Source organism: Equus asinus, chromosome 26 (assembly GCF_041296235.1).
Source record: "Equus asinus isolate D_3611 breed Donkey chromosome 26, EquAss-T2T_v2, whole genome shotgun sequence".
NCBI classification, from domain to species: Eukaryota; Metazoa; Chordata; class Mammalia; order Perissodactyla; family Equidae; genus Equus; species Equus asinus.
The window spans coordinates 36,498,837-36,515,533 of NC_091815.1; the positions used below are offsets into that span (position 1 = coordinate 36,498,837).

The 16,697-nt window shown below is 38.9% G+C and overlaps 2 protein-coding genes across 2 annotated transcripts; one reads left to right on the plus strand and one right to left on the minus strand.

Moving 5' to 3' along the window:
- Positions 1 to 866: 866 nt before the first annotated feature.
- Positions 867 to 1,886, plus strand: LOC106822648 (vomeronasal type-1 receptor 4-like). The gene has a single exon (XM_014827929.3). It carries the CDS (start codon positions 867 to 869, stop codon positions 1,884 to 1,886), a length of 1,020 nt encoding a protein of 339 aa, XP_014683415.3.
- Positions 1,887 to 11,429: 9,543 nt separating this feature from the next.
- On the minus strand, positions 11,430 to 13,195 carry LOC106822669 (tetraspanin-7). The gene has a single exon (XM_014827950.3). The coding sequence runs from the start codon at positions 13,156 to 13,158 to the stop codon at positions 12,409 to 12,411; it is 750 nt and encodes a 249-aa protein (XP_014683436.1). The 5' UTR covers positions 13,159 to 13,195; the 3' UTR covers positions 11,430 to 12,408.
- Positions 13,196 to 16,697: the final 3,502 nt, after the last annotated feature.

Sequence of the window (16,697 nt, forward strand, 5' to 3'; positions counted from 1 at the left end):
ACATGCTTTTTTCCTTAGCATCACATCATTGCATGTTGCCTGTGTACAGTGTACTTTAATATTTTTCACAAATTTTGCATTCCTGCTAATAACTTCATCTAATGTAGGTATGAATAAATGACAGGTATATGATTTGAAATTAGTAATAATTTGTTTCTACCATACACTGTTTATCAGGCATCAGTGTTTCTATCTCATACTTCCTGTGACTCGGAGTATTGTACTTTTGTTCCTGAGATAAATGCAAACGAATCTTTCTTTTCCATCCTAATGTTGAGGCATTCTTGCATTCATTAAACTAAACTTGTACTGGGACAGGATCCTGAAGTTTTATCCTGCAGCTAGGGCATCTACCTTTTATTAAGATCTCTAAAGCTTTAGTCAAAGTCTATATCTGCCCCTAAAATAAGTCTTCATCAATAAATGAAAACTCATCATTACCAAATTTCAGATCAAATATCACCAATCTAAGTTGAAATGACAAGGTGGAAAAACAAAACTGAATTTAGATCTGGCTTATTTGAAGAACAAAACTATTAATTTAGTGTATTATGGATTAAATGCACCACTTGATTACCAGGTTAAAATCCCCACTGTGTACTCAACCAGTGTGTTAATTTAGATGAAACACTGAAGCTCTCTGTTGTCCTCGTCTTTATAAGGAAAGTAACAGTGCCTGCCTCATGAATTTGGGAGGAATAAAGAAATTACTGCATCTGTGACCTTCATGGCAGTAATTTATACATAGTAAGTGTTCATTAATGATTCTACTTTCAATTCTTGGAAGCCTCTAAAGGACGGAAAAAACTTTAATTATTTCAAAGTAGGAATTGTTGCTAAGTGGAGAATATTGTATTTCTGTTGACATGATTCATGTGGCCCACACCTCCTATTCCCCTGCAGGATCCTCTAGCTCAGAAGACACATATAAGGCGTTGAGAACTGATAGGATGGCTGCCAGGGATTTGGCGGTAGGAATGATCTTCTTATTACAGACTACATTTGGAATCGTGGGGAATTTCTTTCTTATTTGTCATTATCTCTTCCTTTATTTGACTGGGTGTAGGATAAGGTCCACAGATTTGATTATCAAGAACCAGACTGTAGCCAATTTATTGCTCCTGTTCGCTAGTGGAATCCGCTATACGTTGTCATCTTTTGGAGTGGATCCTGGTCATCGTTATTTTGAATGCAGATTTTTGCCCTATGTTCGCGCAGTGGGCAGGGGTGTGTCCATTGGCACCACCTGCCTCTTTAGTGTCATCCAGGCCATCATCATCAGCCCCAGGAACTCCAGGTTGGCAGAGATTAAAGTGAAAGCTCTCAGGTGCATTGTCCCTTCAATTTCCCTGTGCTGGATGCTGCACATGCTGATAAATATCGTTTATCCTATGTTTATGGCTGCCAACAGGAGCCACAAAAACATCACAAATAGAAAAAGTTTTGGATACTGTTCTGCTGTTCATCATGACAAAGCCAGAGACAACTTATATGCAGCATTGCTGTCATTCCCTGATGTTTTCTGTTTGGGGCTTATGTTCTTGGCCAGTGGCTCCATCGTTTTCATCCTATACAGGCACAAGCAGAGAGTTCAACGACTTCATAAGACCAATGTCTCCCTCAAAACCTCCCCTGAGTCCAGAGCTACCAAAACTGTCCTTCTCCTGGTGAGCACCTTTGTCCTTTTTAATACCCTTTCCTCCATTTTTCAAGCACTTTTGGCTCTTTTGAATAATCCCAACTGGTTCTTCCTGAAGGCCACTTCAGTAAGCACTCTTTGTTTCCCAAGTCTCAGTCCCTTTCTGCTCATGAGCCATGAATCCAGTGTATCCAGGCTGTGCTTTGCCTGGACAAAACATACAAAATCCTTCAGGCCGGCCCAGTAGTCTAGTGTTAATTTAGCATGCTTTGCATCAGTGGCCTGGGATTTGCAAATTCAGATCCTGGTTGTGGACCAAGTGTCACTTGTCAAGCCAAGCAACATGCAGTAATAAATTCACAAACAACATAAGGGATGACAAAAAACAGAAGTAAAAGAGTAAAGGCTGTATTTTTTTTCCATATAGATTGCAAAAGAGGGTAATGCGACCTGTGCTGTTAGAGGTCAGAGCAGTGGCTCCCCTGAAGAGCAGTGACTGGGAGGGATGATGATGGACTTCTAGGGGTCTGTCAGACGAAAGTCCCTTTGTTGAACTAGGTACTGAGAACAGAAATGTGAACTGCCCTTGAGCTAAGCACTTATGAACTGTGTTTGTGTCTTTAAATTTTTAAAACATATATCACCAATTAGAAAGGTGGGATATGGTGAGTAGATTAGCATCATAATGTCCTTATATTATAAGGTGGGGTTTAAGAGTGTTAAATAGAAGGATACTGTGACTGGCTTTTATTTATGCTGACATTTCTAGGCAAAATTAACACAATGAGCATACAACTTTAAAAGAAAAGGGATCAATTATAATGAAGAATTATAATGTAGACATACTTGTAAATGAATAAAATAGAAGTTAGATAAAATAAGAAAATAAATGCTATTGACAGTGAAATGTATCAATTATTATATCAAAATTAACAGAACAATTACATGTTTTAAACTCAAACATTTTTTACTATGTTCCTTGGATTTTTTAATAGATATGGCCAGATAATGAAATTAAAGTAGGAAAATGAAAAATTCATTCTACGGAATTTTACCAATTAAACAACTGGTAATCATTCATTCACATTGCTGTATAGGACTCTAGTGTTTGAATAGAAAACAATTAGTTTAATCATTCCACTGTTGATAGGCTTATGGGTTGTTTTCAGTTTGAGACTATTTAAGACACGTTTTGATGACACATGCCAATTTCTCTTGGCTATATATGGAATAGTGGAATTCTCAGGGGACGTGTTTCCACCTCTTTAGCTTTAGCTGGTAGTGCCAAAGAGGTTTGGGAGACATTTGTAACAATTTCTACACCCACCAACAGTGTGAGAGATTCTTGGTTTGTCCACATCCTTTTCAAGACTTTTATTGTTGTCTCCTCTTCTTTTTTCTTCTTCTCCCCAAAGCCCCTCAGTATACAGTTGTATGTTCTAGTTGTAGGTCCTCCTGCATCAAATGTGGAGTTGAATATACGGAAAACCAAAGGATGCTTTTCAACTCCTAATTTATGTTTCCTAATGACCAAAACAACAGATGCTCTTTAGAGAAAATTCATTCAAAAAAAAAAAATAGAGAGAGAACTGTGGTAACCATTTGCTCCTGTTGAGTTGATCCTACCTGAGAACTGGCTTATCTGAGAGTTACAAGAATGGTGGAATCTGCTTGTTGAACCATGTGATCTGGGTTCTCTTATTTGTGAGGGCCTCCTTTAGTTCCTTCTCTCTGTCTTCTATGTATGTTTTTCTGTCTCCAATTCTCATCAATAGAGGGCCGTAAGGGTAAAGTCTATTTTCCTACAAAATTTCTATATTAATTGGCAATGGATTATGCAAATGAGTCCAAATTAATTAACTTGATTTGTGCAAGTGATTTCTAGGGTGAGTTATTTAAATCAAGTTATTAATTTTATTTGTATCTCTTTGAAAATCTTTCCCAGGTGCTTTGTCTCATTTCATTTCTCCGCTAATATCAATGATGGTTCAGCTCAGTGGAATGAAGGTTAGGCAAGAACTAGATGTTAGGTAGAAGAACTTCTCAGTGAAGCGACGAATCCAACAAGACATACAGACTTGCAGCCAGTCCCTCATGTGTGAGACCTCAGCATTTCTTTCTCCCTCCATTTGAGACCTTGTCTGCCTTCAGGGATCTTGGAAAAGAAAGAGCCTCTCTAAAACACTGCAATACTGTACTGAAGAGGGTAACTAAAATCTTGCAATTGTTTTTGGTAATTAACAAACTGGAGAAAAGTTTCAGAATTGTCCATAGCATCCTAGCTTGCAGTGCCAATGCTGCTGCAAATGAAATAATTGTAGTTCTGAGGGGAGGAGAGGTCACAGTATCACCAACCTATATGTCAGGATCTAGCTGCCTCCCTCCCTCACACATTTTGGACATAGTGAACATCACAGTGAGCCCACTGCCCGGTAGCAGGAAGGAGATGGGCGAGTAATTTCTATTTCAGTCTTGGAGGCAGAGTGTGAAAAAGAAAGGCATATCAAGCATCTGGGTGAATTATTATATCAGAAAAAGGCGATCTTCTGTGTATTAACCTAATTCAGTGTCAATGGCATGCAGGAAAGTGGAATAATTCTGAAGCATGAGTGAGTTAGTACAGAATAATGAGTGTCCTAGACCCTACACCATCCATGATGACTCTTAGTGTAGTTTAATGTGATCCTCACTGACAGATAAATTACAGGGAATTGACTCTTGGATCCATATTTCTCACTTAAAAAGTGTGCCTACTCCACAGTGGTCCTCAGAATGTTTTGGATTTATGACTGAAACTACACTGACAAGACCAGGTTGAGAAGCAGCCAACAGCTGGTGTCGACAGCTCTCCCAGGAGACCAGAACAGGCCAGTCATTAAGAGACTGTGCATTCATTTTGCTTATGGCTGAACTTACCCATTCTTGTCACAGTATTTGTCTTTCCAAGCCACCCCAATACGTAGATATTAACTATTGGTCTTGGGAAAAGGTCATGACTTTGAACCTTGCAAATGATGACTGAGCACATCAATTTAGTTCCCTAAAGACGTGTTTTTATATAAATCCACAACCCAGAGTTTTGTATCCATCTTACATGAAACTCTTTTAAATCTTCTTATTAATTTTGACTTCATAAGATACATTTATGCTGTAGGATATGCCCTAGGGATAATCTCTAGATCAATTCTTCCAGGAGACATTTTTGGAAGAGAAATCAAAGAAATTAACAGAACAGACCAATATCAGCATTACTGTGTGGCAGGAGTCATAAAAGTTGAACTCAGTAAGTGACTTCCAATGAGGGTTGATCGTGTTTGCAGTGATATTGGGAACAGAAGAGAAACTGATCACAGGGAACACTGGGGCTCTCTCCACCATGGATTGATTGGCATCTTTGACGACCAATCCAGCATCTGAAAATTACTCCCCTTACCAATGACATGGGAGATACCAATGAGTGTGTTATCTTTCTAGGCCAATGAGAGAGTAAAGGGAAGAAAGAAAAGTGGAAAGTTTTCATGTTTAATGAAAATGTGAAGTGTTGATCTGATTTCTTGGATGGAAGCAGTCTACCTCAATGTCAGCTACTTCCCTTTCTTGTGAATTTTATTAGGATAACTATAGCATCTGTACAGGATCAGATGTCAAGTGGATCTTTCTTAAACTTTGGGATGTGCACCCGAGGCTTAATGCCTTCCAATTTCACAGCAGTGTCAGGGTCAAGAGTGCTTGGTAAGTTCCCTTCCAACAGAATTTGAGAGCTGTCTTCCTCTGATGATGTGTCCAGAATACCCAGTCACCTGACCCCAGGCTTTGTCTAACAGAATTCTTTGAACTGGGATCTTGGAATGCTACTTTAACCTGTTGATCATAGCCTTCAGCATAAGATATTAAAGGGTTACAGTAGCTGGTCATACTAGCATGGGATAACAGTGGGTTGGCTGAAAGTTGTATACCAATGGACATTGGTCTGCTGGTGATTACTCATGTGGCATGAACTTATATTTCCCAAAGAGAGTACTGTGAACAGTCAGCAAGACCAATGGCCAATATCTTAGGCCAAGGGAGTCCAGTCATTTAAGCAAGTTCAGAAATTTTAACTTTTAGTATCTCATTAGTTCTTTCAACCTTGCCTGATGACTGAGGGTGATAGTGACATTGATAATTCCAAGAAGTTTGCAAGGTTTTTGTTATGGCTCATATGACTTGTCCAGTGAAGTGAGTGCCTCAGTCACTGGAGACTGTGAAAGTTGTACTCCAATGGGAAATGTGTTTTCCAACAACTTCTTTGCTACTGTGCAGGCATCAACTTTATGGCAAAGGAAGGTTTCAACTCATCCTGAAAACATACATACAATAAGAAGAACATATTGGTAAGCCACACAAGGTGGCAGTTGAATGAAGTCCAGTTGCAGGTGCTTAAACTGTCCAGAGAGAGGAGGTCTGAAGCCTTTCAGGAAAAAAAAAAAAATAGTTATTCCAGGATTATCCAGATATTAGGTATAAAATGCTGTTGCAATTTTATAGAGGTCTTAATAACAATGTATATTCCTAATTTGAGTCATCTTAAATGCAACATGTGGGGTGAAGGAATGTAAAAAGTGAAAAATGGGTGTGCCAGGTAGTGGGGAAGAACCAAATGGCCGTTTGGGTTTCCCATAGCCCTTATTGTTCATTTAATTTACAACCATTTTTTGTCCACCTTAATTTCTGTGATTCAGGAGCAGTGTTGCCATTTTGCAAGGGCATCAGCACGGTGCAATCTGTCAACAAGCAAGTATTTTTATCAGAAGCAGAATGGACTTCATCCATACGTGCCACAATCTTTATAGGTTCTGTTGCACTGCCTTTGCGTGAAAGTCAGCCTGGCGATTTTTCTGATATCAGATTTAGCCTTTTAATGTGAGCCTCAAATTTGGTGTTAGCAATTTAAGAAGGTAAAAGAATAGCAGTAAAAAGATCGCTTGATTTTTGTCCATTTTTGATTGGAGTGCCAGGGGACATAAGAAAACGCCTTTGTTTCCATAACATCTTGAATTGTGGGCAGCATCAAAGGCAAACCAATGATCAGTAATATATTAACAGATTGTCCTTCTAATAACTGGCATTTTCTGTGAGGGCGTGGAACTCTGCCTGTTCAGCTGATTTAGCTTGTGAGCGGTTTCCCCTTTCAAATAGTTCATATTGAAAAGTAATAGCATAACCAGCTTGGAAATTCCCTTTTTTCACTTCTACGATATGACCAATTAACAAAACAGATTAGATCATAATAAGTAAAGAGGTGTTGCATAAATTAGGACACAGTATCACAAAATGAGATGTTATTATCAGAGCTATGGATCTTGCCTTCAACAGGCAGAGATAGTAATATAGGAAGCTTAAGGACTTTGCAATGTTTAAGAGGTAGATGATGTGATAAAAGCAGAAGGATCTCATAGAAGGTTAGTCAGCTTGCACAGAAATGTTGAGTCAATTCATAGTTAAGAAGACTTTGGACAGCATATAGTGTTTGTAAATAAAAGTTATTTCTTAGGGTTAAATATGCTGTTTCTATTAACTTTGCATCGGAAGCTATAGCCTTAATACAGAAGGGAAAGGCACAAGCAACTGAATCAAGTTATATGCTGTAATAAGCAACAGGCTTGTGTTTATTGTCATGTTCTTCTAGCGAACATTCCCAGGGCCTGGTTATCTCTTTCCTGCACAAATGAAGCAAAATATTTGAATAGTTATGTAGCCCTAAGGTAGATGGTTCTTGAAGCACTTGTTTTAGTCCAATAAAAGCCTGCACATATTCATATCCCAATGAAAGGATTCAGGGACTGAAATTTGGTAAGTTCATAGAGTAAGGAAGCCAAGAGAAAAACATTAGGGACCCACAGTTTGCCATAACCAGCCAAGCCTAAAAATCTGCTAAGATGTCACTTTGATATAAGCCCAAGAAATTCTTTGATTAGCTTAAATTTTTCTGAGGTAGTTGCATTCCTTCAGCACTTAGATTATGACCTAGGTAATGATCAGATTTTTCCTTAGAGACTTTATATCTTTTTTCAGCTAACTCTGGCAGCAAATAAATGAAATCTTTTATGGCTGCCCCTTTTGGTTACTGAGCAAAGAAAGAAGTTCCTGCATATTTTAAAAGGGTCAGTAACCTGGGGATCAGGAGGGTGCTTTAAACTTGGTGGAGTAAGTAATTTGGAGAAATAAGAGGGGGCCTCAGTGAATCCTTGATACTTTTCTGTCCAGGTATGTTATTGATTGTTCCAAGTGAAGGCAAATAGATATTGGTTCTTGGAGTACACAGGGGTGTTGTACAAAGGTTTACTACAGTGAACCATTTTGAGTTTGGTGGTCTTTTGGACAACAAGTTGTTCAGGTTTGGATCAACTGGGAAGCAAGGATTAACAATCTTGTTAATAGCTCTCAAGTCCTGGACAAATCACCATCCCCTCCTCTTAGGTTTCTGAACTGGCAAGATCAGTGTTGTACAGGTGCCAGTACAGGGAACGATCAGCCCCTAGGTCAGTAGGTCTTCTGATATGGGTGTGAGGTCTTGTACAGCCTCAGGATTTAGTGGATACTGAGGCAAGTTAAGAAGATGTTTAGTTATATCTATCTCAATCTTTATAGGCTCTGAACTTTTTATTCTCCCAATGTCAGTTTCAGAAATTTACTCACAGAGTATAAATAAGTGGAAACTTGTCACTACCAAAATTTTAAAGTGAAATGCCACCAATCTAACTTGTAATGACAAGGTGTAAAAACAAACCTAAATTTAGATCTGGTTCACTTGAGGAACACAGATAACTGGTATTTTAGTATATTAAGGATTAAGTGCACCATCTTTGCTACCAGCCCAGCCAGGTTCAAATCCCCGCTCTGCCCCTAACCACTGAGTGAATTCAGAGGAAACACCTAACCTCTCTGTGCTTGTTTTGCCCTTATCTGTATAAGGAATGTAATAGTGCCTGGCCCATGAATTTTTGGCCTTCATACCAGTGATTCATCCTTTGCAAGTGTTTTTTAATGGTTATACTTTCAACTCTTGGAAGACTCTAAAGGACAGAAAAACTTTAGTTACTTAAAAGTAGGAATTGCTATTGTAAATAATGCCGCGATGAACATAGGGGTGCATGGGATCCTTGGAATTTCTGATTTCAGGTTCTTAGGATGGATACCCAGTAGTGGAATGGCTGGGTCATAAGGTATTTCTATTTTTAACTTTTTGAGAAAGCTCCATACTGTTTTCCATAATTTCACAAGGTTGTAAACTATCATAATCTTAATTAAAAAAAAAGTAGGAACTGCTGGTAAGTGGAGAGTATTGGATTTCAGTTGGCATAATACATGTGGTCCACACCTCCTATTCCCATACAGGATCCTCTAGCTCAGAAACTAATATCGGTCTTTGAGAAGTGACACAATGGCCACAAAGGATTTGGCACTAGGAATGATTTTCTTATTACAGACTCTATTTGGAATCCTGGGGGACTTCTTTCTTCTTTACCATAATCACTTCCTTAATTTCACTGGGTGTAGGATAAGGTCCACTGGTTTGATTGTCAAGAATGTTTTGGCTCACAAGAGACACAAATATTTACCACAAATTAGATCACAAAACAAGAAGAAGAAAAAGTAGAGATAGACACACACCTACAATTGTATATGTTTAAATACAGATGTATCTCTTTCTGCATGTGATCTGTGAGTATATATGTACCTATACACATACCTATAATGTAATCATGCTTGTTATCCGTCAATCAATATATTGCAAACTTGCACATTAAGGCAAATTTAAAATAGTGCTAGTGACAATATTGAAAATTCTTCAAGTTTATGTTGTCTGATGTCTATAATGCCATGCTAGTTGTTTAATAGTTAAAATTCCATAAAGTATACTTCTCATTGTCCTACTTTAATTCTATCATTTGGATATATGTCTTGAGGAAATATCCATTAAAAAAATTTAAAAAATATTTGATTTTAAAAGAGGTCATTAGTCTATTTAAGTTTAGTATAGTAATCCATACATTTGAGTCAATAGAGTTTATTTTCTAATTTATCTATGTTAACTTGTTTTCTATTATTTTTAAATATACTCCTACATTATAATTGACCTTTTTCTTTGAAAGTTGTATATTCATTATTTGTTAGATTTTACCTAGAAATTTCAGCATGCATTTAAAGTTAACCACAGCGTCATTGTGTGTACTACCTTTATATCCCATATTTACAATGTAAGAATATTACAGCACTAATCTATTCACCATATCCCACTTTTTTGATTGGTGATATGTTTTTTCAAAATTTAAAGATGCGCACACAGGTCATAAGCTCATAGCTTACTGAAAGTTTACAAAGTGAACACATTTCTGTACTCAGTACTTAGATCAATAAAGAAAATATCGTCAGACCCCTGGAAGCCCCTTGTACTTCCTCCCAGTCACTCATCAGGGGAACCACTCCTCTGACATCTAATAGCACAGGTCACTTTACCCTTTTTGTATGTTATAGAAAAGAAATCATACAGCAATAACTCAATTGTATTCAGCTTTTGTCATTCCTCATGTTGTTTGTGAATTTAATGCTGCATGTTGTTGATCATCTATTCCCATTGCTGTACACGATTCTATTGCGTGAACATAAAAGCAATTAATTTAATTGTTTCGTTGTTACTTGGCATATGGTGACTGTCTGTTTGAGACGATTAGGAATACTGATGGTATGTACATTTAGGGCATATTCTGATGACACACATACCAACTTCTGTTGGCTCTATATGTCATAGTGGACTTGTCAGGCAACAGGTTTACGTCTCTTTAGCTCTAGGAGATAAGGCCAAAGAGGTTTGGAAAGTGTTTGCACCAATTTCTACACCTATCAGCAGTGTAGGAGGTTCTTGGTCTGTCCACATCCATGTTACCACATTTAATATTTTTTGTCCTTTTTATGTGTTGACTTCCAGTTTCTATGTAATGGTATCAAGTAGGGAATTTAGTTGCTTTTTTTCATTACCATGGAAGTAGAGCATATTTTCTCTATTTCTCATGTTTCTCATATTTATTTCTCATATTTCTCATTTATTATCATATTTCTCATGTTTCATATTTCTCATATTTATTAGACATTGAGCAACCCCTTTTTGAAGCATGTGTTAATTTTGTCCACGTTTTCTGTTGTGTTGTCTTTTTCTTACATATTTGTAGTAGTTCTGCATATCAGCTGGATGTATTTCCTTTTCTTATTCTCTCTCTTTCTCTTGTGATCTCTCTGATGATCTTTCTTTTTCCGTTTCTTTGTGTGTATGTGAGTGTGTTTGTCTTGATGAGAAACAAGTCTTAATTTAAAAATAATTTGATATTTCCTTTTCTACAGGTAATGTTTATTACTTTGTTTAAGAAATATTTTCCTATTTGAATACGAGAGATATTCTCCATCATTTTATTTGAAAAACATCATCTCTCTTTATAAGTTAAATTGGCATTCAATGCAAAATTATATATTCTGTATGTGTGGATGGTGAAATTTTTTTCTGATAGCTTACAAATTTTATTTCACTAAGAAGATCTCATATTATTCTTTCTTTTCATTTGCCTTTACTTGTCTTTGCTCACCTTGGTCAACATCACCTATTTCCTGGATCTGTCTTTCCCTAAAGTCCTTTAGTAAATCTGTGTCTTTTCCTGACTCCTTCAGTCTTGAACAACCTCACAGCACCACACAACCAAAGGTAGTCTTGGTACCAAAAATCTTCAGTGGATCTTTTAACTCAATAATTATCCCCCAATTTTTTTTTTTTATCATGACTCTATTTATTAATACATGTATCACAAATGTTCACAATATCAATGCATTCTTGTTGGCATGCTAGACAGAGGCATTATTTTTTAAGATCTTTTAAAAATATTTTGACTTTTGTTCCCCCTTCACACTCATTTTTAAATTGATTTGATGAGGTCCTCGAGGTCTATAATGTCAATGCAAAGAAAAAATACAGAAAGAAGTAAAATAACACAAAAGCAATTAATTGGGGAAAAACAGAAGTAATATTGTCACAGAAGGCAACAATACAGCTTTGTAATAGGATTACACAGGTTTCAACTGAGAGGCATAGATGCACTAAACTGTCTCTATATACCCAGGCAGGTAACAATAATGGGCAAGGAGGCCACCTAAAGCTCAACAATTTCCTTCATGCATCACACATGCTTTTTTCTCCTCGTGGATAATTACCGATGTATCTCTTTACAGGTCCTAGGCAGCCTGAAGAAGGTAGGAAAGAGCCTTAGTAAAGGGAAAACCAAACCAAAGGAGATTAAGCCAAAAGAACAGAGCAGTTTATCTATATCAGGTGTGGTATTTGTCAATCATGATGAAGGGCTAATAGGAGCCTCCCACACTACATGCAGGGCCCGGCAGGGCCAGTGATGGTGTGATAACCAGTCACCTACAATGAGCTGCAGTTGGACCAAGTACAGAATGAGGAGTGGGCACGCACAGGGCCTCAGGTGGGGTCCACGAGGACTAGATGCAGGGAACCTGGCTACACTCTGGCACAACAGGGCTTCACAAAATGGAATGCTACACATGATGCGAGCTGAAAGGCGGAGCAGAGACTGTGTAGGAGTGTCAGTTGGGTGGGGGGTTAGGGGGAGCAGGGCAGGTGTATTATGTACTGTGCTCTAACGTTCTTTGGAAGTCTTTCAAAGATTGCTGTAGTTCCTTTTTAAAACAGGTCTCTCATTCCATCGTTCTTGAAAGACTTCTTACACCATTTCATACTGGTTGGCCGTGATGAACCGGGACAGACAGCAGGCCAGCAGCATGCCAATTAGCTGGGAGAACGCGATTCCAAAAGCCACGCCAGCGATGATTCCCATGTTAGTCTCCATGAAACTGGTCACCAGATCATAACACCCCTTTTGGTTAACTTTGGTGGCAGCCACGGTCAGATTGTGTAGATCCTGGGGATTACAGTCGGTTTCGTTCATGCAGCAGCTCGGGGGGATGCCATGCTCCAGGAAGTAGGGGCTGGTGCTCCAGTTGGTGTAGTTCTGCACGCCACAGCAGCTCAGGCTGCGCTGCACATGATCCACTGCCCGGCTCCTCTCATCATTGCCATTGTAATTCTGCATGGCATCCGTGTAAGTCCTCAGGAAGGTGTCCTTGATCTCATGACGAAACACAAACCCTGAAATGCCAGCTACGAGCTCAGCCAGGAACACCAGGGACAGAAACATGGCGTACAGTTTCAGCATCCATGGGCTTCCACGGCATGTAGCAAAGCATCCAAACAGGCCAAAAACGACAATGGTGGTGCCAGTTCCGATGAGCACATAGGGAGCATTTGTGGAGTTCTCAGCAATAAGGGAGATATAGGTGCCCAGAGTGAGTTTGCCCCAGACTCCAACAGCCAGCAGGATCACCCCAGTGATCCAGAAGACGAAGGAGTAGATGATGAGGAGGGTTTTGAGACAGGTTATCACAGGTTTGGTCTCCATTCTCCTCGATGCCATACTACAGAGCTGCGGCGGCGGCGGCGGCGGCGGCGGCGGGCGGCCAATTATCCCCAAATTTTAAGGGCAAAGACAATTTTACATGAGAATCTCAAATTTTTTTCATATCTTGTATCATCTTTTGTTCCGGACTACCTTGCAATGATTTTTGTATTAACAGCCTTGGAAGACGGCAATAGTGTGTCTTGGGGGCAAGGGCTGATTAATTACCCAATTAATTAATTAAAGTAAACCAAAGTGTAATTTAATTGATTAAATTAAATATGTAATTAGTTATTAATAAAGGTAATGCCATCCTCGGAGGCAAGTTGGGCAGGTAGATTTACACCAAGCTTAAAAGATTTGTGTTTCTTAAACATAATATTAAGCTGTGACAGAAACTTACTATGTATGTGACATCCATGTGGATCTCTTTGCATGGCCTCCTTGAGCCATGTGGGAGCAATAGGAAAAGATGAGGACATGAAGCATTTTTTTGCCTGTCGTGCAGTATATAACAATATCTTTTTTCTCAGTCCCAGGAGTCTTATGCCTTGTGACAGCATCCATGAAACTGGCAGCTAACTCTTTGCTTTGCAAATGGAGTAAAATTTTATACCTTTTCCATTTCTTGACAGTCTTGGTAATGAGGATGGGATACTTACTGGGCTGTATAACCAATATGCATTGCCCTAGTATCAAAGGAAAGCTAACTTGGTGAGGTAATTGAGGCCCTTTTGACAAATTCAATGTCTTTATATTGTTTCTATAACAAAATATAATAGGAATTGTTGTGTTATATGCTCATACTTTTCCACCCCAGAAGTGCCAAAAGTGAGTATCCCAATCATGGTGAGGTGCAGATAGAGAAGTGTTGGTGTGACAAATTACCCTTTTATTTGCCACCAGAGGGCAGGTAAGGATTTAGGTTATGTGATATTATCCTCTGATGTGCAAAGTTTTCATGTATTTGCTTATTATATCTCAATGAAGATGATGCTAGAGGGCTCTCCTCAAAACTGAGGACTGACTCATAGAAACCTTGTGATGCTCTGGGTTTATACTCCAATCTGGGGATGAGGACACTTGGACTCCACCACTAACAAGGTCAAAAGGGCCCCAAGTGTCTTGAGTCTCCTGAAAAGTATGTAATCAAGAATGAAGGCTGGGGCTAGCCCCGTGGCGGAGTGGTTAAGTTCGCGGGCTCCGCTGTGGGCGGCCCAGTGTTTCGTTGGTTCGAATCCTGGGCGCGGACATGGCACTGCTCATCAAACCACGCTGAGGCAGCGTCCCACATGCCACAACTAGAAGGACCCACAACGAAGAATATACAACTATGTACCAGGGGGCTTTGGGGAGAAAAAGGGGGGGAAAAAAAAAAAGAATGAAGGCGGACTGGCCCCGTGACATCTCGGCTTTACATAAGTGGTTGCTATTCCTGTGGAGGAAATTTTAAGCTGCACACTGTGGCTGAACCCTTTGTCACTAGGAACCCTAAATCCCCTGAGATTGTCTTAAATGCATGGCCCTGGTTCACTGATGACTTAGCTAAGCTGAAACCTAATGCTGTTCCCTGGGCCACGGTGGTTGTTGAGTCTCAGTGCCAGCTCTGCAGAGACAAAACCAGATGCGACGTTCCGTTCACGGTCAGATCTCAGATTCCTGGAGTGTTTCCAGTGGTCTAGATGTTTAGCTCGCCACTGAGACATCTATAGACTGGCAGATCAAGGACACCCATGTGTGGGGCTGTGAACTGTGGAAACAAATGGTGGTGGTGCTGCTGCACTTCTCTTGGTCACTCATTTACAGGTCCATGGTGAAGGCATGTTTTTTGAAGAAACTGACCAGAACCAAGCTGCTGATTCAGTCTGTTTCTGATGCAGAGGCTACCACTGCATGGCCAACATGTGACTCTCTTTCTTCAGCTTGATTCAGATATAATTAGCAAATAAAAATGCAAGTTATTTAAAGTGAGCATTGTGATGCTTTGATATAAATATACATTGTGAATGGATTCCTCCATGTAGTTAATTAACATATCCATCACCTCGTTTATTCTTTATTATTTTTTGGCAAGAATATTTAGTTTTACTCTCTTAGCAAATTTCAATTATCCAGTCCAGTGTTATCAACTATAGTGACCATGTTATACATTAGATCCTCAGCCCTATTCATCTTATAGCTGAAAGTTTGTACCCTTTTACCAACATCTCCCTTTTCCCTCACCTTCCAGACCCCGGCAACCACTTTTCTATTCTCTGGCTAACTTGTGACTCTTTATGAAAGTTGACCCTTTTTTCTCATGATTGGGGAAGCCATGACCTGTTTACCAGACAACTGACTCTCCTCTTAGAGCTAAAGCTGTGCATCACCTCCTAACACTTTCCACCAACCCATCTCCATCACACCACTGTTCATCTTGAATATAACCTATCTCATGTTTCAATCATTCTGGGTCATTTGCACTCACCATGTTTGCCTTTTATTGCAACAGGTGCAGAAATACTCGCCGACTAGTCTCACACTACCTCCTTTACACCTGCTGTTCTATCTATCTTGATTAGATAGTTTACTGAATAATTGTGACTGTCTTCAAAGGGATTGTCTCTTCTCAGATTCTTCTAGGATAATGATGGAAACAAAGGTTGTGAAAGGTTTTCTGAACATATTTTCAAAATCTAAGGTCTGCAGTGACCATTTATTGTGTGAATGTGTCTTTCTTTCCTTTATGAGAAACTAAAGGCCATCTGCAGGTCCATATTCTGAAAGACGTAACAGAACAAAAGAAAACTATAGGGTTCGTTCTTCATTCTGGATGGGTCTTTTGTTTTTAATAAACTTTTTTTTTTTTAGAACACTTTTAGATTTACCAAAATTGCACAGATGGCACAGTGTCCATGTGTCCCGCATTCAATTTCCCAGATGATTAACATCTTACATTAGTATGTACATTTGTTATAGTTAATGAACCAACAATGATGTATTTTTATCAACTGAAATCCTTACTTTATTTGGATTTTGTTCTCTTTACCTTATTTCCATTTATGTTCCAATACCCTATTCAGATACCAAATTACATCTAATACTCATGTCTCCTTAGGCTCTTCTTGGCTATAACAATTTGTCACACTTTCCTTGTTTTTTATGATCTTGACAGTTTTGAGGAGTACTGGTCAGATATTTTTGAGATTATTGCTCAACTGTGATTTGTTTGATATTTTTCTCATGATTAGATTGGGCTTACCTGTTTTAAAGTGGAGGACTACTGGGATAAAATGCTGTTTTTCATCACACTACATCAAGGGTATATATAACCAACATCACTTATCCCTGTTGGTATTAATGTGTATGAGGTAGTGTGTGCCAGGTTTCCCCACTGAGAAGTTGCTATTCTTGTCCCCCATACTCTTTGGAAGAAAGTTCCTATTTTCAACCCACACTTAAGCAGTGGGAAATTACGTTCCACATTATTGAGGATAGAGTATCTATAAAATTATTTGGCATCTTTCTGAAAAGATTGACCTATTTCTCTCATTTATTTATGAAGTCAATATTTTAAT

Coding starts and splice junctions, on each gene's coding strand:
- LOC106822648 (XM_014827929.3), top strand. CDS start 867: ATGATTCATGTGGCCCACACCTCCTATTCCCCTGCAGGATCCTCTAGC.
- LOC106822669 (XM_014827950.3), bottom strand. CDS start 13,158: ATGGCATCGAGGAGAATGGAGACCAAACCTGTGATAACCTGTCTCAAA.